General features: G+C 46.0%; 1 protein-coding gene across 1 annotated transcript in view; it reads left to right on the top strand.

Moving 5' to 3' along the window:
* The first annotated feature begins 4,954 nt into the window (after positions 1–4,954).
* The window catches only part of LOC126355488 (POU domain, class 4, transcription factor 1-like), an 84,682-nt gene continuing 66,660 nt past the window's right edge, over positions 4,955–22,976 (top strand). The window contains exons 1-2 of the mRNA XM_050005805.1: positions 4,955–5,129; positions 19,834–20,054. Coding sequence (XP_049861762.1) covers positions 4,955–5,129; positions 19,834–20,054 — 396 coding nt within the window. The remainder of the gene's footprint in view (positions 5,130–19,833; positions 20,055–22,976) is intronic.

The raw sequence follows: 22,976 nt of genomic DNA on the forward strand, positions 1-22,976 counted from the left end.
TTTATATTATACCTTAACAAAGTTCTCTTCTTTATAAACGCTTTTCTTACCCTTGCCAGTCTACATTTTATATCCTCTCTACTTCGGCCATCACCAGTTATTTTGCTGTCCAAAACTCATCTACTACTTTTAGTGTCTCGATTCCTAATCCAATTCCTTAGTATCACCGACTTAATTCGACTGCATTCCATTACTCTTATTTTGCTTTTACTGATGTTCATCTTACATCCTCCTTTCAAGACACTGTCCAGTACGATCAACAGCTCTTCCAAACTTTTTGCTGTCTCTGACACAATTACAATGTCATCGGCAAATGTCAGAGTTTATATTACATCTCCCTGAACTTTAATTCCTAATCCAAATTTTTATTTGATTTCCTTTACTTCCAGCTCATTGTACAGATTGAGAAACATCAGCTATAGGCTACAGGCATGTCTCACGCCCTTCTGAACCACAGCCTCCTCTTCATGACCCTCGACTCTTATAACTGCCTTCACCAACTGCGACATGGTCGCGTATACAAACAGTGATCCAATACTGTCAAATGGTTTTTTTTTTTGCAGTCTTTGATCACAGTATGAATTCTTTAGACAATGACCAGTTTCAATCCGTAATGACCATCCTCAGATCTTTTTTACACCACTTATCACTTTAGGACATGGTGTAAAAAAGATCTGATGATGGTAATTACGGATTGAAACCGGTCATCGTCTAAAGAATTCATATTGTGATCAAAGTCAGGAATAAAAAACATTTGTCTTATAACTACCGTCTGGTTTCTGTACAAGATGTGAATATCCTTTGGCTCGCTGTATTTTTATCGCTGCTGCCTTCAGAATTTCAAAGAAAATATTTCAGTCAACATTGTCAGAAGCTTTATCTGAGTCTACAAATGTTAAAACGTAGATTTGTCTTTCCTCAACCCGTCTTGTAAGATAAGTCATAGTGTCAGTATTGCCACGTGTGTCCCTACATTTCTCTGGAATCCAAACTGACCTTACCCGTGCTCGGCTTCTGTAAATTTTTCCATTCTTCTGTAAAGAATTAGCTTTAGCATCTTGCAACCATAACTTATTAAACTGATATTCCGATAATTTTTACAGTTGTCTTGAATTGGAATAATTATATTCTTCTTGAAGTCTAATGTATTTCGCCTGTCTCATACATCTTGCACACCAGATGGAAAGATTTTGTCATGATGTGTTCTCCCAAGGATCTCAGCAGCTGACAGAATGTCGTCTACTCCCAGGGCCTTGTTTTGACTTAGGTCTTTCAGTGCTCTCTTAGATTCTTCTTCAGGATCATACCTCGCATGTCATCTTCATCTACGTCCTCTTCCATTTCTGTAATATTGTCATCAAGCATATCTCTTAAACCTTATATACAAGCCTCCACCTTTCACCTTTTCCTTCTTTGCTTAGGCCTGGTTTTCCATCTAAGTTCTTGATATTCATCCAGTTGCTTCTGTTTTCTCTAAATTATTCTTTAATTTCCCTGTAGGCGGTATCTATCTTTCCCCTAGTGAAATATGCTTTCAAATCCTGATGTTTGTTCTTAGCTCATCCTGCTTAACCATTTGCACTTCCAGTGAATTTCAGTTTTTTAGACGTTTGTATTCCCTTTCACCCCCTACATTTACTGCATTTTTACATTCTTTCCTTCATCCATTAAATTCAATATCGCCAGCGTTTTCAAAGATTTGTACTAGGCCTTGCCCTTTTACCTATTTGATCGCCTGCTGCCTTCACTATTTCATCTCTCAAAGCTACTCGTCTGTCTTCTTCTGTACTCCTTTCCCCGGTTCTCGTAAATCATTGCCTAATGCCCTGTGGAAGTCCCAACAACTACTGGGTCCTTAAACTTATCTAGGTCCCATTTCGTTATTTTCTGACTTTTTGCAAATTCTTCAGTTTTAATCTACAGATCATAACCACTAAATTGTTGTCAGAGTCCACATCTTCCCCTGGAAACGTCTTATATTTTAAAATCTGATTCCGAAATCTCTGTCTTACCGTTATGTAATCAATATGAAACCTTCCGGTGTCTCTAGGTCTCTATGACATATACATCCTTCTTTCATTACTGCCGGCCGAAGTGGCCGAGCGATTCTAGGTGCTACAGTCCGGAACCGCGCTGCCGCTACAGTCGCAATTTCGAATCCTGCCTCGGGCATGGATGTGTGTGATGTCCTTAGGTTAGTTAGGTTTGAGTAGTTCTAAGTCTAGGGGATTGATGACCTCAGATGTTAAGTCCCGTAGTGCTCAGAGCCATTTTTTTCTTTCATGATTCTTAAATCAAAGTGTTAGCGCTCTGCAAAATTCCCGCAGTCCACACTCACCTATGTGGAGTAGCGTGCGGTAATTCGTCACCTAAATTTAAAGGGAGCGACGCTGCAGTAATCCATGAAATGGTAAAAATGTACAACAACAACGCAAAATCAAATGTTACAGTGGCTGGGTGGCACAGTCAATTCACTGTGGTGAGACTAGTCTGAATGGCGAAGAGTGATGTGGCAGAATCCAGAACTGCAGTGGCAGAATCTCGAATTGCAAGAGGTTTGGAACCCTGGACCTCGAAGAGCGAAGGGTCATAATTGTGGTGATGGTGGAAAAAGTAAAAATCAGTTTTGTATCGGCATCTAAGACGATATTTTGAGCATGATACAGGTCGCCGCTCGATGGGTTCCGCGACTGCTGACACTCTTTCAAAGAAAGCCCGCCGAATCGCGGCAGCAGCGGAAATGCTGCGTTGCAGCCTGATGACCTCTAGCGCTGCCTGTCACCACGGGTAAACGTAGAAGCTAAGTAGCAGTACAGTAAGTGGATGTACCATAGCCTAAAAACGCGACGGTTCAGGCATCGGGCAAGCTGACGCTCAGTATTTTTTTGGAGGTTACGGTGGTGAGGCCCTGCAGATTGAGCTTGTAAGAGGCAAACAATCACAGGAGCGCAGTGCGGAAATCTCTTGACGAGGTTAAGAAAGGATTTCAAGACCAAGTGTCGAGGGAAGCTTTCCAAGGAGTTGGTTTTCCCCGACGACAAAGCCCCAGTTCACTCTGCTCAGTCAAACGTGCTACTGATCTTCGCCTAACTCCCCAGCGACATCGTGATCTCCTGCCATGGCACCCAGCGACTGCTTCCTCCTTCTCCGAAGTAATTTTCGATGTGCAACTTTCCCCGATCGGCCAGAAAGCTCGCTTTGACGTCTCCACCAAGTAGTCCAGAACAGATTTTTTCCCAGCAATAGGTGACTTCATGTCGCGTATAAGGGTAAATATGTACAGGGTGATTCTGTGATGATATTACTAACTTTCACAAATGATGGAAAAGGGTAAGTGTATCAATTTGAGGTAATGGATCTTCGACCAGAAACGGCCAAATCGGAAGTTATAAGCGAAAATCTTTTTGATTCTTCTGACACTGGAATACACGACCGGTACTCTTGGTGCAAAGATTGCAGGGTAGGTATGATCCTGGAACGTTTCCCATATGTTATTCGTCGATGGATGTTGTTACAACATGATGCAGTCCCACCTCACTTTGGACTGAAGGTTAGTGGGCGCCTAAATCAGATATTCCCTGGAAAGTGAATAGACCAAGGAGATCCTATTCCGTGGCCAGCACTTCCACCTGGTATCACCCCATTTGATTTCTTCAAATATGGTTGCATTCCTAAGGACTGCTGAGGTCATCGGCCCCTAGACTTACACACTACTTAAACTAACTAACGCTAGGAACAACACACACACACCCATGTCCGAGGGAGGACTCGAACCTCTTGCGGGAAGGTCAGCGCAGTCCGTGACATGGCGCCTCAAACCACGCGGCCACTCCTCGCGGCTTTGATTTCTTCTCGTGGGGTCACGTCTCCGGTACGAGACGCCAGTCGAGACTGAAGGGGATCAACTGGTAAGAATTCTCGCTGTCTGCGAACTGTTCAAACGACGCCGGAGGTATAAGAACGGGTACTACGCCACTTCGTGCGACTATTCCATGCATGCTTTGACGCAAGGGAACGTCATTTCGAACAACTGCCGTAAATGTTGCAGCTTTTGAAACTTGTGCAGTTAAATCGAATTAATGTACCATACACTCAGAATTTTTCGACTCTGACAACAAGTCATGCGCGCCGTTAATAGACAATCAGCACGGCAAATTATCTGAGGGTATTGGAGACTATTAAGCGACAATTATTTACGTCATGATCGGGGTTGGGGAGTGGGAATCCTCTGTTTGAGTGCTGCACGAGGCTAAAGAGGAGCTTAACTAGTTTTTCTCGTGTACCTTTCGTCTTGGTCGTTGCCGTACTGCCGGCCGCTGTGTCCGAGCGGTTCTAGGCGCTTCAGTCCGGAACCGCGCTGCTGATACGGTCACAGGTTCGAATCCTGCCTCGGGCATGGATATGTGTGATGTCCTTAGGTTAGTTACGTTTGAGTTGTTATAAGTCTAGGGAACTGATGACCTCAGATGTTAAGTCCCATAGTGCTTGCAGCCATCGTTACCGTACTAGGGTCCGTTATCTCAAATAATTTACCCCTCTTTATCATTCCCGAAAGTCTGTAACATCATCACAGAATCACCTTGTATAAAACACCAAGTCTCATGTTTGCTACTTGATTTTGGAGATGATAATTAAAGTTTTCTGATTACCTCTCGTAGGTTAACTGAGGACCGTGATGACAGGAAGGGCAAAGTTAAATAAAAGAGTAGAAAAGAGAGATACATGGAAGTACCAGGCACGGTAAGGCGCGGTGAGTGATGGAGACCGAGGACAGCAGATTGCGGAACACGGAAGCGCGTGGCCCCGGCGGGCAGCGTCGTGCCGTGCGTCTCGCGAGCACCTCGTCTGCCATTGTGCATTGTGGCGGTCGGTGCCGCTCTGTTTGTCGCGGCGGAGAGAGTGTCTGTCGCATATATAGGGCCACCTGCCGCCGCGGGAGCGCTTCTGCTGCACCATGGCTGCTGGGAAGCTGCCGGCGGCGCTGTTGCTAGCGGTACTACTGGCTTCGAGCCCCGCGCGCGCCATCGTGGCCGGCACGGCAACCAACGACTCCGTGAGCGAACCCCCGGCTGCCGAGGACCAACTGCAGCAGCTCCCCTCCTCGCACAGGAGCGCTTCCGCCTTCCCAGGTACGTGGCATTTCAGTAGAATTCCTTGTGAATGGCCCGAGTGTGGAACAACGAAGTGTTCTGTGGGCTAGATTCTAATGAACATTTTCAGGGACGTTCAATATGCAGTGCAACTCTTTTTCGTGAAAGCTGGTTGGGTTAATTCAATATACCATACTATTCCCCACTCTATTGCTACAGAACCCTGATTCTCAACATAATCTCCGTTCAACACGACGGCCTTACACCACCTTACTGAAAGGGCGTCCTCCCCCTGTAACTGAGTGGTCACCGCTACACAATGTCAATCCTAAAGGCCCGGATTCGATTCCCGGCTGGGTCGGAGTTTTCTCCGCTCAGGGACTGGGTGTTGTGTTGTCCTAATCATCATCATTTCATCCCCATCGACGTGCAAGTCGCCGAAGTGGCGTCAAATGGGAAGACTTGAACCGTCAAACGGTCCAACCGACGGGAGGCCCTAGTCACACGACATTTTCATTTACTGGGAGGGCCAGTATACCGGAGTGGTTCCACTCTGCTGGTCGACGTCGGAGCCAAGGTCTTGCCGCATCAGTAACCTTCCCATCATCCACGTACTGACTCTCGAGGTATGCATTCTTCATTGGACCAACAAACGGAAGTTGGAAGGTCTGAGATGCGGACTGTAGGGTGCGTGAGGAAGAACAGTCCAGTGAAATTTTGTGAGCTCCTCTCGGGAGCGCTGACTCGTGTGAGGCCTTGCTTTGTCATAGAGAAGAAGGATCCTTTATTGTATGATTATATGATAGCGGAACAAACACTGGTAGCAGTTACTTCTGTAAAATACACTCCTGAAAATTGAAATAAGAACACCGTGAATTCATTGTCCCAGGAAGGGGAAACTTTATTGACACATTCCTGGGGTCAGATACATCACATGATCACACTGACAGAACCACAGGCACGTAGACACAGGCAAGAGAGCATGCACAATGTCGGCACTAGTACAGTGTATATCCACCTTTCGCAGCAATGCAGGCTGCTATTCTCCCATGGAGACGATCGTAGAGATGCTGGATGTAGTCCTGTGGAACGGCTTGCCATGCCATTTCCACCTGGCGCCTCAGTTGGACCAGCGTTCGTGCTGGACGTGCAGACCGCGTGAGACGACGCTTCATCCAGTGCCAAACATGCTCAATGGGGGACAGATCCGGAGATCTTGCTGGCTAGGGTAGTTGACTTACACCTTCTAGAGCACGTTGGGTGGCACGGGATGTATGCGGACGTGCATTGTCCTGTTGGAACAGAAAGTTCCCTTGCCGGTCTAGGAATGGTAGAACGATGGGTTCGATGACGGTTTGGATGTACCGTGCACTATTCAGTGTCCCCTCGACGATCACCAGAGGTGTACGGCCAGTGTAGGAGATCGCTCCCCACACCATTATGCCGGGTGTTGGCCCTGTGTGCCTCGGTCGTATGCAGTCCTGATTGTGGCGCTTACCTGCACGGCGCCAAATACGCATACGACCATCATTGGCACCAAGGCAGAAGCGACTCTCATCGCTGAAGACGACACGTCTCCATTCGTCCCTCCATTCACGCCTCTCGCGACACCACTGGAGGCGGGCTGCACGATGTTGGGGCGTGAGCGGAAGACGGCCTAACGGTGTGCGGGACCGTAGCCCAGCTTCATGGAGACGGTTGCGAATGATCCTCGCCGATACCCCAGGAGCAAAAGTGTCCCTAATTTGCTGGGAAGTGGCGGTGCGGTCCCCTACGACACTGCGTGGGATCCTACGGTCTTGGCGTGCATCCGTGCGTCGCTGCGGTCCGGTTCCAGGTCGACGGGCACGTGCACCTTCCGCCGACCACTGGCGACAACATCGATGTACTGTGGAGACCTCACGCCCCACGTGTTGAGCAATTCGGCGGTACGTCCGCCCGGCCTCCCGCATGCCCACTATACGTCCTCGCTCAAAGTCCGTCAACTGCACATACGGTTCACGTCCACGCTGTCGCGGCATGCTACCAGTGTTAAAGACTGCGATGGAGCTCCGTATGCCACGGCAAACTGGCTGACACTGACGGCGGCGGTGCACAAATGCTGCGCAGCTAGCGCCATTCGACGGCCAACACCGCGGTTCCTGGTGTGTCCGCTGTGCCGTGAGTGTGATCATTGCTTGTACAGTCCTCTCGCAGTGTCCGGAGCAAGTATGGTGGGTCTGACACACCGGTGTCAATGTGTTCTTTTTTCCATTTCCAGGAGTGTATCTGGGTGGATGAGTTCGGAACGATTCGAAATGGAATGATCATATAAAATTATTCGTTGGTAAGGCTGGTGCCAGGTTGAGATTCATTGGGAGAGTCCTTAGAAAATGTAGTCCATCAACAAAGGAGGTGGCTTACAAAACACTCGTTCGACCTATACTTCAGTATTGCTCATCAGTGTGGGTTCTGTACCAGGTCGCGTTGACACAGGAGATAGGGACAATCCAAAGAAGAGCGGCGCGTTTCGTAACAGGGTTATTTGGTATGTGTGATAGCGTTACGGAGATGTTTAGCAAACTCAAGTGGCAGACTCTGCAAGAGAGGCGCTCTGCATCACGATGTAGCTTGCTGTCCAAGTTTCGAGAGAGTGCGTTTTTGGACGAGGAATCGAATATATTGCATCCCCCTATTTATACCTCCCGAGGAGACCACGAATGTAAAGTTAGAGAGATTCGAGCGCTCACGGAGGCTTTCCGGCAGTCGTTCTTCCAGCGAACCATACGCGGCTGGAACAGGAGAGGGAGGTAATGACAGTGGTACGTTAAGTGACCTCCGCCACACACCGTTGGGTGGCTTGCGCAATATAAATGTTGTTGTAGATGTAGATGTAGAAGGAGAATTTCGTTTGCATTTTTGTGGCGATGAACACGTTGAAGTAGTTTCTTCAATTCCTGAAGGAAGCACAATATACTTCAGAGATAATCGTTGCAACTTGAGGGAGGACATAAAACAGAATAGCCGCTTCAGAGTCCTAGATGAGCATCGCCACGACTTTACCGGCTGAAGGTGCGGGTTTGAACTCTTTTCTTAGGAAACGTCATGTGGCCTCACTCAATGGATTGCCGTTTTCTTTACGGTTCGATGTTATGAAACCATGTTTCATTCCCCACCAACTCACCGTGCATTTGTTTACCGCCAGGTCTCCGTAGATATTCTGCAAGCGCCCATGAATATCTGCACACCTTGAGCTATCGAAAGCACGGTCATATCGGGTATAAGGCGAAATTTGTAACTGGATTGAGGATTTCGTGCAATACACATAATGTTCCCTTGGAAGGAAAATCATCGACAGGTGTAAAGTAATTTCAGTTGCGCTCCAGAAATATGTGTGGGGACCAATACGGTTCATATTGCACATTACTGACCTTCCAGACAATATTAATGCTATCCTCAGACTTTTCGCAGATTGCGCAGTTATTTATGACAGTCTCAGAGCGGAAGCGCTGTAACAAATATGCCTGAAAAGGCTGCGTGTAGAATCGCGGTTTGTGGGGGTCTTGGTACTCAGGTTGTGAGCTAGGAACACGAGCTAAAAAGTTTTTCGTTTGGCCCGGACCAGCGGCCATTTCTATAGCCGTTCGAACATCTGTTTTACTGTAGTTATATTACAGTATATTAAGCCAGGTTTGAACGACCAGCCGCAGCTGGCGACCATGTAAATTGTGCGAATTGATTAATTCCTTTTGCTGAAATTAGTGCTCAGCTAACAGCACCATGTGTATGTGCATTGTTCGCATTGTGAGTGCAAAAACAGTCACCCTCGTTCGGATTTTACATGCGAAAACAGTCACCCTTAAATGTCCTCAGGTTAGTCAGGTTTAAGTAGTTCTAAGTTCTAGGGGACTGATGACCTCAGATGTAAAGCCTCTTAGTGCTCAGAGCCATTTGAATACTTGAAATAACTACGGATTGGGGCGAGACTGAGAGTTAATATTTGGTCCAACTGTGTATCTGACTTTGGTCTAAGATAAGTCATAACCGTTTGAAAAAATTTTGCTTAATTTGTATTTTACGTGCAAAAAACGCAATTTTTCTGAGAGGTTTCTGAAGCCCGCTGCTTCTGTACTTTAAACTTGTACGAATCGGTTCAAATTTTGCCAGAAGGTATATAAATGGATAAAGTAAGAATGCATTTTTTTATCGTTTAATCTCTATCCCTTGTCGACACATTACTGTTTAAATTCGAGTGGATTTTTACGGTAAAATTGAAAACTCGCTTTCAAAAATCTAGTTTCATTCTGATTTTAAGTGCAAAAACACGTTTTTTGTGATTTTCTTATATAGCACAATTCCATGTTTCAAACTTGTGCGAATCGGTTTAAATTCTGCAAGAAGTTAAATAAATACGTTTAATGAATGGTCTTCCTGTTGTTTTGTAAGAGCCTTATCCGTTGCTAGGATGTAAGTTATATGGTTCGAAAGACAGTCGCCACTCGAGTCAACAATAATCTATGTCGGTTGCCAAGCTATGGTGGGCTAATGTAAAAATTTTGGTAGAGTAATGTTGGGAACCAGGATGAAAAACGTTCTTATCATAGCACAAAAAAGGTGAATACGTCCGAGGCAGGGTTAGGGGTGTAGAAAAAGGAATTATCTTTTCGTCTTGCACTGAAGAGCCGAAGACACTGGTACAACTAAATAATATCGTGTAGGGCCCACGCGAACACGCAGAAGTTACGGAACACGACGTGGCATGGACTCGACTAATGTCTGAAGTACCTATGGAGGGAACTGACACCATGGATCCTGCAGCGCTGTCCATAAACCCATAAGAGTACGAGGTGGTGGAAATATCTTCTGAACAGCACGTTGCAATGCACCCCACATATACTAAATAATGTTCATGTATCGCGAGTTTGGTGGGCAGCGGAAGTGATTAAACTAAGAAGAGTGTTCCTGGGGCCACGCTGTAGCAATTCTGGACATGTGGGGTGTCTCATTGTCTTGCTGGAATTGCCGGAAAGCACAATGGACACGAGTTGATACAGGTGATCAGACAGGGCGCTTATGTACGTGTCACCTGTCAGAATCGTATCTAGACGTATCCGGGGTTCCATATCACTCCAACTGCACACGCCCCACACCATTACAGAACCTCCACCAGCTTGAACAGTCCGCTGCTGACATGCAGGGTCCATGGATTCATGAGGTTGTCTCCATATCCGTACACGTCATCCGCTCGATGCAGTTTGAAACGAGACTCGTCCGACCAGGCAAAATGTTTCCAATCATCAACAGTCCATCAGGTCTACCCGCCGGGAGGCCCTCGCCACACGACATTTCATTTCATCAAGGGTACACGAGTGGGCCTTCGACTCCGAAAACCCATATAGACGATGATTCGTTGAATGATTCACATGCTGACACTTGTTGATGGCCCAGCATTGAAATCTGCAACAATTTGTGGAAGGGCTGCACTTTCGTCACTTTGAATTATTCTCTTCAGTCGTCGTTGGTCCCGTTCTTGCGGCTATGTCGAATTACTGATATTCACGGTACACTCGTAAAATGGTCGTATGGGATAATCCCAACTTCATAGCCACCTCGGAGATGCTGTCTCCTATCGCTTGTGTGCTAACTATAACACCACGTTCAAACTCACTTAAATCTTGGTAACCTGCAATTGTACCAGCAGTAACCGATCTAACAACTGAGTCAGACGCTTGTTGTCTTATATCAGCGTTGCCCATCGCAGCGCCGTGTTCTGCCAGTTTACACATTTCTTGCTATATCTTGCTTCAGTGTTGCATTAGTACCCATGTGACGTAATATAACTCATCGTGTCAGATGAAGTAAAATGATACATGATCTCAGGTCGTATAACATGACACATGCCGTCATGTCATCTGACATGGCATTTATCATCTCGTGGGCGCATTTCCATTCTGGTATTTTTCCTATTATAGATGCACACCCACCTTGGGATACTTCCTATTGTAGATGCAACCCACTCCCCAGAAGGACATAAACTTGTGTTTACAGGGGTAGAAATGGTCCCCTCGGGGAAAAAAATCGACCCCCCCACCCCAATCCAGAAATTAAAAAAAAATGTGGTAACGACCCTCCAGGAACAAATCCACTCCATATATGCTCATCAGCCATATGATCTTTATTGTTTATTACGGCTGGCGAATCTTCTTGATTTTGGGCATAGGATCATCAGCTTTGCCCTACAAATTACAAGATGCAGGTGTGTCAACACCTTGCAGCTAATAGGGCTCACTGCGCTGGAGATGTACGTTTAACTCTTATAAAAGCTCGAATATGTCAAAATGTTTTGATTTAAATGTCTTCGAAGCTTCCAGATACGTCGAAAAGCTAGTTCCCTTCTTTTACATCCCTAACTCTGTCCAACGCATATTCGCGTTTTTTGTGTTAAGACAGCATTTTTATTTCTTGTTAAATACTGTAAATACTGTCCGATAAAAGCTGCGCAAACGTTCAGTTAGATCTTGATAAGATTTCAAAGTGGAGCAAAGATTGGCAGCTTCCTTTAAATGTTCAGAAATGTAAAACTGTGCTCTTCAAAAACAGAATAAAAATGTGGTGTCATACGATTAAAAATATCTGTGCGTCCCCATTGGTTTCGCTAATCTGAGTAACAATTTATTGGGGTATGAAATGGAACGATCCCATAGGCTAAGTCGTAGGTAGAGCAGGTAGCAGAGTTCGGTTCATTTGTGGGATACTATGAAAAAGCAACTGGCCTAAAAACGAGACTGTTTTAAAAACAAACATAGAGTATTGCTCAAGTGTGTCGGACCCATGCCAAATAGAAGAAACAGGCGATATTGAGCGCGTACGAAAAGGGCCGCAACGAAGGTCACAAGTTTGTTTCACCGATGTGAGAGCGTCTCGGAAATGTTGAAAGAAAGAAAAGAAACAAAGAAAAAACGAAAAACCGAACTGGCAGCCATTTTAAGATAGATGCAAGCTGTCCCGAGAAAGCCTGCTCACAAAGTTTCAAGAACCAGCTTTAAGTGAGCAATCTAGGAATATATGACAACTCTCTACGTGTCCCTATAGTAGGGACCGCGAAGAGAACATTAGAGTAATTACAGCTCGCAGAGAGGCATTTAAGCAACTACTGTTCCCACGCTCCATACATGTAAAAATGTTAAGTGTGGTATGATATTGTTGGCTATGATATCCAACGGGATGGATTCACTCGTCTGTCGGATGGGGCGTCCTTCCTCCGAACATGTTCCTCCCTTCCCTTGCGGGTATGTGAGAGCTGCGTCTCGTGTGTATTTGTAAAGTGGGAGAGGATGTAATGGATACGTGTATTGTGTCGTGGTATGTTTGTGTTGTATCAAAATGGTGAGAGAAGAGAGAGGGTAAACCCTCCGCCGGTAAATAGCCTTTTCCTCTCGAAAAGTACCAAGGGGATCACCAAGCTTAATGTCCCCATCCGAGCGACGGATCACCGCCAAAAGTATCGCATATCCTCACTTCATGAGATGACAAGGAGTTGTCTGGTATTTAATCCAAGGCACTGGCCAAAGTCTTTACGCCACTTCCTCTCTCTCCTTGCTGGCCACATAATTTTATTCACCACCAGGATTTGAACCGGCTTACCCCGTCTCGAGCTACCTCGACTACGGAGGCAAACCTCTGTACATGAATGGAACAGGAAGAATCCATGATACGTGACACATTGGGAAGTACCCTATGCTATGCTTTTCACAGTCGTTTGCATAGACGTAGATGTATATGCCTGCCATTGCCTTCATCCGTGCTCGTGGAGGATGCATCCGGTATTAGACTATCGCGTAAAAGAGTTATACTTGAGATTATGAAGTATACTGTTGTGATAGTCATGGTTTGATTGAATATGTGATAAATCAAAGAAGAAAGTGTACCTTGGTGGTGTCGTATATGGCTGACTCTCAGATACCACCTTCGGGGCACACAGAATATAACGCCCCTTTCGAGGGGTGGAATTACTGTCCATAGTATTTATAGGGCCTCTCTTCACGTTGATGTATTACCACTGAGCCGATTCGATCCCGTGAACGGCAGGTAATAGCTTTGCATACTCCGGATAGTCAGAACTACCTTCAGTACAAAGAGAATGAAATAAATTTCTCTTGAGCTTGTCCTTTGCCGTTTGAAAAGCCAGTATTTCTTCTACACTCCTGGAAATAGAAAAAAGAACACATTGACACCGGTGTGTCAGACCCACCATACTTGCTCCGGACACTGCGAGAGGGCTGTACAAGCAATGATCACACGCACGGCACAGCGGACACACCAGGAACTGCGGTGTTGGCCGTCGAATGGCGCTAGCTGCGCAGCATTTGTGCACCGCCGCCGTCAGTGTCAGCCAGTTTGCCGTGGCATACGGAGCTCCATCGCAGTCTTTAACACTGGTAGCATGCCGCGACAGCGTGGACGTGAACCGTATGTGCAGTTGACGGACTTTGAGCGAGGACGTATAGTGGGCATGCGGGAGGCCGGGTGGACGTACCGCCGAATTGCTCAACACGTGGGGCGTGAGGTCTCCACAGTACATCGATGTTGTCGCCAGTGGTCGGCGGAAGGTGCACGTGCCCGTCGACCTGGGACCGGACCGCAGCGACGCACGGATGCACGCCAAGACCGTAGGATCCCACGCAGTGTCGTAGGGGACCGCACCGCCACTTCCCAGCAAATTAGGGACACTTTTGCTCCTGGGGTATCGGCGAGGATCATTCGCAACCGTCTCCATGAAGCTGGGCTACGGTCCCGCACACCGTTAGGCCGTCTTCCGCTCACGCCCCAACATCGTGCAGCCCGCCTCCAGTGGTGTCGCGAGAGGCGTGAATGGAGGGACGAATGGAGACGTGTCGTCTTCAGCGATGAGAGTCGCTTCTGCCTTGGTGCCAATGATGGTCGTATGCGTGTTTGGCGCCGTGCAGGTAAGCGCCACAATCAGGACTGCATATGACCGAGGCACACAGGGCCAACACTTGGCATCATGGTGTGGGGAGCGATCTCCTACACTGGCCGTACACCTCTGGTGATCGTCGAGGGGACACTGAATAGTGCACGGTACATCCAAACCGTCATCGAACCCATCGTTCTACCATTCCTAGACCGGCAAGGGAACTTGCTGTTCCAACAGGACAATGCACGTCCGCATGTATCCCGTGCCACCCAACGTGCTCTAGAAGGTGTAAGTCAACTACCCTGGCCGGCAAGATCTCCAGATCTGTCCCCCATTGAGCATGTTTGGGACTGGATGAAGCGTCGTCTCACGCGGTCTGCACGTCCAGCACGAACACTGGTCCAACTGAGGCGCCAGGTGGAAATGACATGGCAAGCCGTTCCACAGGACTACATCCAGCATCTCTACGATCTTCTCCATAGGAGAATAGCAGCCTGCATTGCTGCGAAAGGTGGATATACACTGTACTAGTGCCGACATTGTGCATGCTCTGTTGCCTGTGTCTATGTGCCTGTGGTTCTGTCAGTGTGATCATGTTATGTACCTGACCCCAGGAATGTGTCAATAAAGTTTCCCCTTCCTGGGACAATGAATTCACGGTGTTCTTATTTCAATTTCCAGGAGTGTATATACGAGGGTTATTCTGAAAGTAGGGCCCAAATCGCTGTAGCTAATCGAATGTCACGCCAACACTGAAATGCGCTTGTGCCCAGAGGCCATGTATGCCTTGCTTGGCAAACGATGTCATTTGCGTTGGTAATGTCTAAGTGTACTGTTAACTGCGTCAGTTCAAAATGTTTAAAACAACTGATGAGTCCACCGACTGTAAAGTACGTGTGAAAGATTTGATTTTTGACAACAAGGAACGTTGCAGAAATGCAAGTTCGTGGACAGGTAAGTGAGGCATATGGTCTAAAAGTGACAGCAAAGTGCGTAAGTGGGTGAGAGCTTTCAAGGGCGGACAGAAGAATATCAATGATGAACCGCGATCATGCCGCCTGTCAGTGACCTCAGAAGATTTGGTCATAGCTGCTGGATGAGAAACTCGTAAAGACCGGCGAATCTCACCTTTAACATTGGAATTTTCGAATGTGGGTAAAATAACTTTGAACAATATCTGCAATTTTGCAAATTCGGCGCACGTTGGGTTGCCAGGCTGCTTACTGAGAAGAACAAAATGGAAATCTTGGTTTGTACTCTTTATTTTTGGGACCAATGTCTTAAGGAAGGTGATCAGTTTTTAGATAACGGTGTCACAGGGAACGTGTCGTGGGTTTCTCACATGACTCCCAGAGTCTAAATATCAGTCAACGGAAAGGCGACACACGCCATCACCAGTCAAAGTCAAGGTCAGGCAGACAATCTCAGCATGCCACGTTGTGGCAACCATGTTTTGGATAGACATGGAGGCTTGATGGTTTTATGTAGGCAAGCTTCGACGTCTAATACAGAATAAGCCAAGTGGCTTGCTGACATTTGGAGTTTTTTTGCTGCATAACAACGCCAGACCCCATTCTACTATACAAAATCTGATCAGATCTTAATGGGAGCAGATTGTCCACCCACCGTACAGTCCAGACTTGGCGCCGAGTGATTTTCGCTTGTTCCGTTACCTGAAGGAGTTTCTCGGCAGCAAGCGCTTCGCATCAGATGACGAGGTGAAGGAAACAGTTAAAGACTGGTTACCCTTACAAGAGCAGACGTCTATGACTTAGGGATGCAAAAGCTTGTAAAACGTTATGACACATATTTCAACAAATATGGAAACTATGTAGAAAAATATAGTAACGTGTAAGGAATTAAATAAAACAGTTTTTTTGAAAAAATCTGTGATGGTTTATGTTTGATGTGAAATAGGACATTACTATCCGGGTAACCCTCGTAGGGTGATTCAACTGTCGCCTTATGTCGCTTTATGCAACCAACAATGTTATAGCTGGCCTTCATAAGCCACACGAAAGATTTTCGTACTCTCTCGCTCGCTATGTGCAAACTATTAGTCATAGTCTAAACGTCGTATAGTCTCTTTTCATAGCCGTATTAATTACAGAGATACCGGTTCAGTATCACATTTTCAAGTGGAACTTTGATAATTTCTGCTGCTACTTTCGTTGTTCGAAAAGAGACGAATTCAACAGCGCTTCACTCTTTAAATACCGATTGCTAGTTTCAGAGTAAGTACACCATTTAAAACATGAGATTTGATTATTTTTAAGATGAAACCGATTGCTATCTTATGCAGAAGTTCGTCATTTTATACCTAAATAAGGAAATACGTCACAATGGATGATACCGGCATAAAAGGTGCACAGAAAAAATGGAGCTGCCTGTATCGTTCATGTGTGTTGCTTGCTGGTTAATTTGGAAAAAAAAAAAAAAAAAAAAAAAAAAAAAAAAAAAAACAAGAGAAACTAGAGGAACGCCAAGACTACAGTTAAGTTGTACTCAAAAATACATCCCGACAGATGGTGTCAATTCAGCGAATGTTCTGGAAATTGTTATTGTAAGAGCACTGGAACACAATGTTGAGGCTAAGCAGAAAGCCTGCAACGAGCGGAACGAAAAAATTTGTCTTACCGGCAGTTACTGCTCATAATCCCTATATTAGCTCCAGGGAAACGGCGACTGATTCTAGACAAAATCAGGCCATCGTTGTTGCATTTTGCACTCAGACAGCTTCTACTCGTGTCGCGGATCACTTCACCAGAGGCTTAACCATCGTAACTACAGAAGATGCACGGAATTCTGTCGCTCGCTTCTGATGCGACATCAGGACAATAGATTCTTTCTGGTTACCATGAGAATGATGGTAAGCTAGATATAAGAAATATGCGTTATCGGTCCGCTAAGAATCCAAACTAGCTGAGGAGTTTGAACTCCACATCCAGTGGATTCTGAATGTTTGGTACAGAGTTATTTGAGACTACGCAACTGGTCATTACTTCTTTGAAGAAACTTTAATGGTTAAAAGAGAGGCACAATATTTTACCGAAGTGCTACCGGCTGTCCTGGAGGAAGTACTACTTGAAATACTTGATGTAAGTGGTTGTGGTGCCAGTTCGATGGGTGGAGGCTGCCCGGCTCACTGCTCGCTTGTGGCTGGCAAAGTGCTCGCCCAGCCCTTTCTTGGTCTCTAAATAGGACATAAAGGCATAATAAGTTGGCCTACACGTTCGCCTCACTTGACGTCTGTCAACTTTTATTCTGGGGTAAACTCGAAGACTGTTCACAGGTTCTGACGATCCAAGAAGATTTTAAACATCGAGTCTTTACAGCAAGAGGAATGACATGATAGGAATCTCTTAGACCTGTCTAGTAGTCCTTGCACCAGAGGAGGGACAAATCGCTTATGTCGACCGCCAAGACCTACTTTTTAATATCTGAGTATACGATCTACTTCCCAGGTTTTTGAATAACAGGACTGCTCAGAGGCCAACGAACTACCGAAAAGGGAGAGAGTCTAAGGTGTTAAAACTGTCACAGAACGTTGTAGTTGCTACAGCTATGCTGTCACTCAGGCAGCAACAGTGAGCAACCCGGCAGCGCGACTTTAATCCAGCGGGCGAACGAGGAACGCCAAACTGCCCCCGCGGATGTCTGAACGTATTTGATTACTAGCTGACACACCCAAGGTTGCTCGGGGATTCATTCTGGCAGTTTTCCATTAGGAACTAAAACAAAAAGTGAATAGTGTTTGTAGTGCAGCATCGTAAAAAATTCTTTGTCATGTAATCGTGAAGACACCTTTCAAATTATGAAACGGTCATAAAAAGAAATATGCTGTGATATAAACGAGGTACAGCATCCATATAACCATATTAAGGAACACGACCTCGGACAGTTCCTGTATATTGCGTGCAGCTGCTTCGCATGTCTACAACGCGATTTTATAAACGTCTCTATGGCAACGCCCCTTCGTATCTCTGTAGATGGCTTTCGTTTTCGCATAGAGCCGTTCACGCCCGCAGTTGAAACCTGTGAAAAACCTGCCAGATGTCAAGGATTTCCTTAAATTAACTCGATTGTAGTAGCGTCTTAGTAGTGTGCGTATCTATACATGTATGTATATATGTATGTATGTGTGTCCCACAGTAATGAATTAAAACGTCATGTCTGGTGCAGCAGTTTTACTGCGTGAACAGCGAAAATGTAGTAAGCAACATTTCTTTCCTTTCATCATTTTGTAGAGAATGTCAAAGAGAAAAAAATCTCGTAAAGGTTTGAAATTACGTGTGAAGTTTGTTGCCAATATGGCATGAATACAGTCAGTAGTATATGTGAATACCGTCTGCAAATTTTTCCCCGAATAGAGTTAGTGGTAAAGAAGTAATAAATTAAAACTTCATGCCTGATAGAACAGTTTTGTTGCATAACCAGCGAGAATGTAGTAAGCGATAATTTTGTTTTTCCTTTCATCATCACATTTCCACCTCGCATAGAAACTGGCCCGGGTTCGATTCCCGGCCGGGTTGAAGATTTTCTCCGCTCGGGGACTGGGTGTTGTGTTGTCTCCATCATCATTTCATCCTCATCACCGGCGCGCAAGTCGAACTTCCCCGGATGGGGCTTCCCGTCCAACGATGCCATACGCTCATTTCATTTCATCATTTAGTGAAAGGTGTCAACGAGAAAAAGTCTCGTAAAGGTTTGAAACTGTGCGTCAACTTTGTTGTAAGTCATTAGGTGTTCTCATTCTCCAATATTGGATGAATATACCCTGACTATTCACACGCCGTGAACTACGTTCTTTTCACCCCCAGATCCATTCTTTTGAGAGGTAGGTGATACTTACCCCCACAAGAGTTCTTTTCAGACAGTTAGTAATATGTGTACCTAATTTAGTTGAAATTGATCCAGTGGTTTATGAGATGTGGAACATACATACATACATCCAGAATGAGATTTTCACTCTGCAGCGGAGTGTGCGCTGATATGAAACTTTCCTGGCAGATTGGTAGAGCACTTGCCCGCGAAAGGCAAAGGTCCCGAGTTCGAGTCTCGGTCGGGCACACAGTTTTAATCTGCCAGGAAAGTTTCATACATACATACACTTTTATTTCTACTTTTATAGTATATGTGAAAAGGGGACAAACGTTTATACGGTACTAGGTTGGTTGGTTGTTTGGGGAAGGAGACCAGACAGCGTGGTCATCGGTCTCATTGGTGTACGGGAGGATGGGGACGGAAGTCGGCCGTGCCCTTTCAGAGGAACCATCCCGGCATTTGCCTGCAGTGATTTAGGGAAATCACGGAAAACCTAAATCAGGATGGCCGGACGCGGGATTGAACCGTCGTCCTCCCGAATGCGAGTCCAGTGCCTTACCACTGCTCCACCCAGCTCGGTTATACGGTACTAATTGTAATTGTTGCTGTTGCATAAGTCATCCCCGTGATGCAGATACAGAATTATTTCGCAAGAAGAAAACAATGGCGAACCATCTCCATCAGGGCCCTGCCCAGGACAGAAGCTGCCCCAAACGCACATTGCTTCGAGTTCTTAAGGGGCAGCCGCAACTGCGCAAGTCCATTTTGAAACATGAAGAAACCACAGGACAGTCGCTTGATCGACAATCTTTTATTGCGTACACGACTAGTTCTGGAACAGTTTTCTACACCAGGTGATTGAACTTTAAGTGTTCCGAAGCTGTGCGTGTACACAGTAAAAGATTGTGGGTTAAGCAGCTGTCCTGCGGTTCCTTCATTTTTCAAAATCTACACTATTTGAATGTGGGTCTGGCTCTGACTATACTCTATGTACTGATGTTACAGAATCTGGCGGTTATGGAGCGTATGGGAGCGGCGGGCTGGAACATGGCGGCTCCTTCGTCAGTGGTCCGGGAACAGGTGTGGGCTATGGTGGCGCTGGTCTGGGCGGCGGCTCCTATGGCTCGTATGGTGTGGAGGGCGGGGGCAGCGTTCACGGTGGCTTTGACCACCAGCCCCTGCCGCTGCCGCATCCTCACGTCCCGAGCCATCACTCCCACTACCCGGTAAGCGACACTTCAACTAGTTTAGTGACTGCTCCTCTCAGATACTCTATTGTACATGTGTGTTTTTTGCTACATTAGTAGATACATTTATGACCCTCAAACATTATGGCTACTACCCATCGCGACACTGAGTACTGCCTCGAGCACTTGATGCCCTAAGGAAACTATACAAGCAGAGCAGAAACCAGTGGAGAACCATTCTAGTGATGATACGGGCCACAAGCCAGATGTCCACTGACCGTTATGGCCCGGCATCTGGAAACGGGCCCTTCGGAAACGGCAAAGCTGGTCGACTGTTCGCGAGCTACAGTAGACAGCACCTATGGAAAGGGACTGAAGGATGGTGAAACCACGAATAGATTATATACAGGTTGTTGGATGTCCACGGTTCATTGCAGAACGTGGAGGTCGGACCATGCCTGCTCTGTAATGCAGGAGAGGCGGCGATCTGTGTCATATCCCACGAGAGAATATTATGCTCAATCCAACGACTTCGTCAGCTGTGGTTGCAGTGGATACGGGGTCATCGAGACTGGACTGTGGTCAGATGATTGACTCTTGTTATACCAGGTCAATGGTCGTATCTTGTGACGCCGTTATTCTGGAGAACGGCTGCTCGAAACGTGGACCGTGCCACAGACGCACTCTGGTGGAGGTAGTATTATGCCGTGGGAGACATTCCCTTGGGCTTTCACAAGTATAATTAAATAACTTTACCTTTGAATTTGACACAGGCAAAACAGCAACTGCGTTTAAACTCTCTTTTGATTTTTTTTCCTAGATGCACAGATTTTAAAATTTTGAGGGGTCTAATATAAAAATCTGTGAAAACAATTGCCTACACCGATGCTCAAAACATCACACCTGAACTTAAAAGGCTACGCACAACGTTTCTAGCCAATGGCTACAGCCATAAGTCGATCCACACAGCCTTGTCGACGAACACAAGTAAGAAAGATAAGCAAGAAATAGACAAACGGCAGCCAACAGTGCGCTTATCTTATGTGAAGAGTGTTACTGACCGAATAGGCAAATACCTTCGCCGCGTTGGGGTGCAGTCTGTCTTCTACAGTGGTCGTAGGATCCAGGACGTGCTAGGCTCCACTAAGGACAAGGTGGATGCATTACACACTGCAGGCGTTTACAAGGTGTAATGCGGATGTGGAGAGGCATACATGGGCGAAATTGGTAGGCCAATAGCAATGCGCATTCGAGAACACGAGCGCTATATTCATCTAGGGCACCACAACAAATCCACAGTGGCAGAACATCAGCAAGACTGCGGAAAAGAAATAAAATTCAGCGAAGCCTGGATGTTGGCCAAGCAGCCAGTTATGCAGTTACGACGAAACGTAAAATCAGAGAGGCCATCGAAATACTTAAACACCCTAATAACATGAACAGGGAGGATGGACTCAGGCTTGCCCCATCTTGGCTGCCAGCAATCAGAGCCCAACAGACCGCACTGTCAACACCAGTCACGAGCACTGCCAGCGAGTAACTGCCGCCGCGCGGCCGACGTCCAGCATTTGGTAAACAGCAGCCAACTTCTCATTCGACGGTGACCACCTATCATGGCACATAACACAAGAGCCAATAGACAACAGAGGTTACGTTCTCCCTCCACCGCAATAACCTATTAATATAAAGTTCCCTCTCCTTCTTCATTAAGTGACCAATGAAACTAACTACCTTTCAAAATTATGACGTAATGGCATACGCAGTGAACAGTGACAATAAAATACAAAGGACACTGCATAGCCAGAATGCACCATTAGACCCAGAAGAAGGCCGCTGCAACCGTGGCCGAAACGTTGGTTTTCTCCAGCAGCAGTAGTTTTTTACATTATGACACGGAACCATACCCAGAAAACTTTTATGTCAACTGACTCTGGCCGCGGAAGCCTACGCAATTATAAAAAATTAATATGTTTTTTTTTTCATGGCTGCTGTAAGGAGAGAACAGGTTAGGTACAGGATGAGTTGGTCTCTCTGGTTCTCAGAGAATGCCAGGCAAAGTTGGATAAAACTGCTACAGCTCGCGATGAAAACCCCGTCTCTCATGACAGCTAAAGTACTCGCATCGCCATAAGATTTTTTGGAAAGACATTCAGAATGAGAAGGTTGAACAGCAGTAGCAGTGTGCTATCTTTTTACTAAGAAATTGGTCGCTTAGGGAAAGTCTTTAACACACAACCTGATGGAGAAATATTTCGCGTCGTTTGGAGTGTGATATTTGCAGATTATTGTTAATTTGTGAAGAAATCACTATGCACTGGTTTGCAAAACACACTAATCGTTTTATGAAGGCCCGGGGATCTAACATCGAATAAAGGTTAGTAGATGATATTTACCTTCTCCATAAAATAAATTTTTTATTCTTGATAACTGCGAATACAAGTTGTATCTCTTCTGCACTTCAAATTACATCTACCTGCAAACTATGTATCTGACCCCCAAAAAACAATGCCCAATCGCCATTCCTCATCTCCAAAATTACAAAAGGCATAGATGCTCGCCAGCCGGGGAGGCCGTGCGGTTCTGGGCGCTACAGTCTGGAACCGCGTGACCGCTACGGTCGCAGGTTCGAATCCGGCCTCGGGCATGGATGTGTGTGATGTCCTTAGGTTAGTTAGGTTTAAGTAGTTCTAAGTTCTAGGGGACTGATGACCTTAGAAGTTAAGTCCCATAGAGCTCAGAGCCATTTGAACCATAGATGCTCTTTTTCATAGCAAACAGCAATGTCATCTCAATTATGGTAGCGCATCATTGCTGGCACTCGCAGCTGGAATGTTACAATAATATTAATTAATTGCACCACTGCATTTTTTTTCATTCACAACATTAACAACATACATATGAGTCTCAATATAGCGGAAGTGCTGAGTCGCAGATAGGCACAACAGAAAGATTTTCGCACTT

Source organism: Schistocerca gregaria, chromosome 3 (assembly GCF_023897955.1).
Source record: "Schistocerca gregaria isolate iqSchGreg1 chromosome 3, iqSchGreg1.2, whole genome shotgun sequence".
In the NCBI taxonomy this organism is placed as follows: domain Eukaryota; kingdom Metazoa; phylum Arthropoda; class Insecta; order Orthoptera; family Acrididae; genus Schistocerca; species Schistocerca gregaria.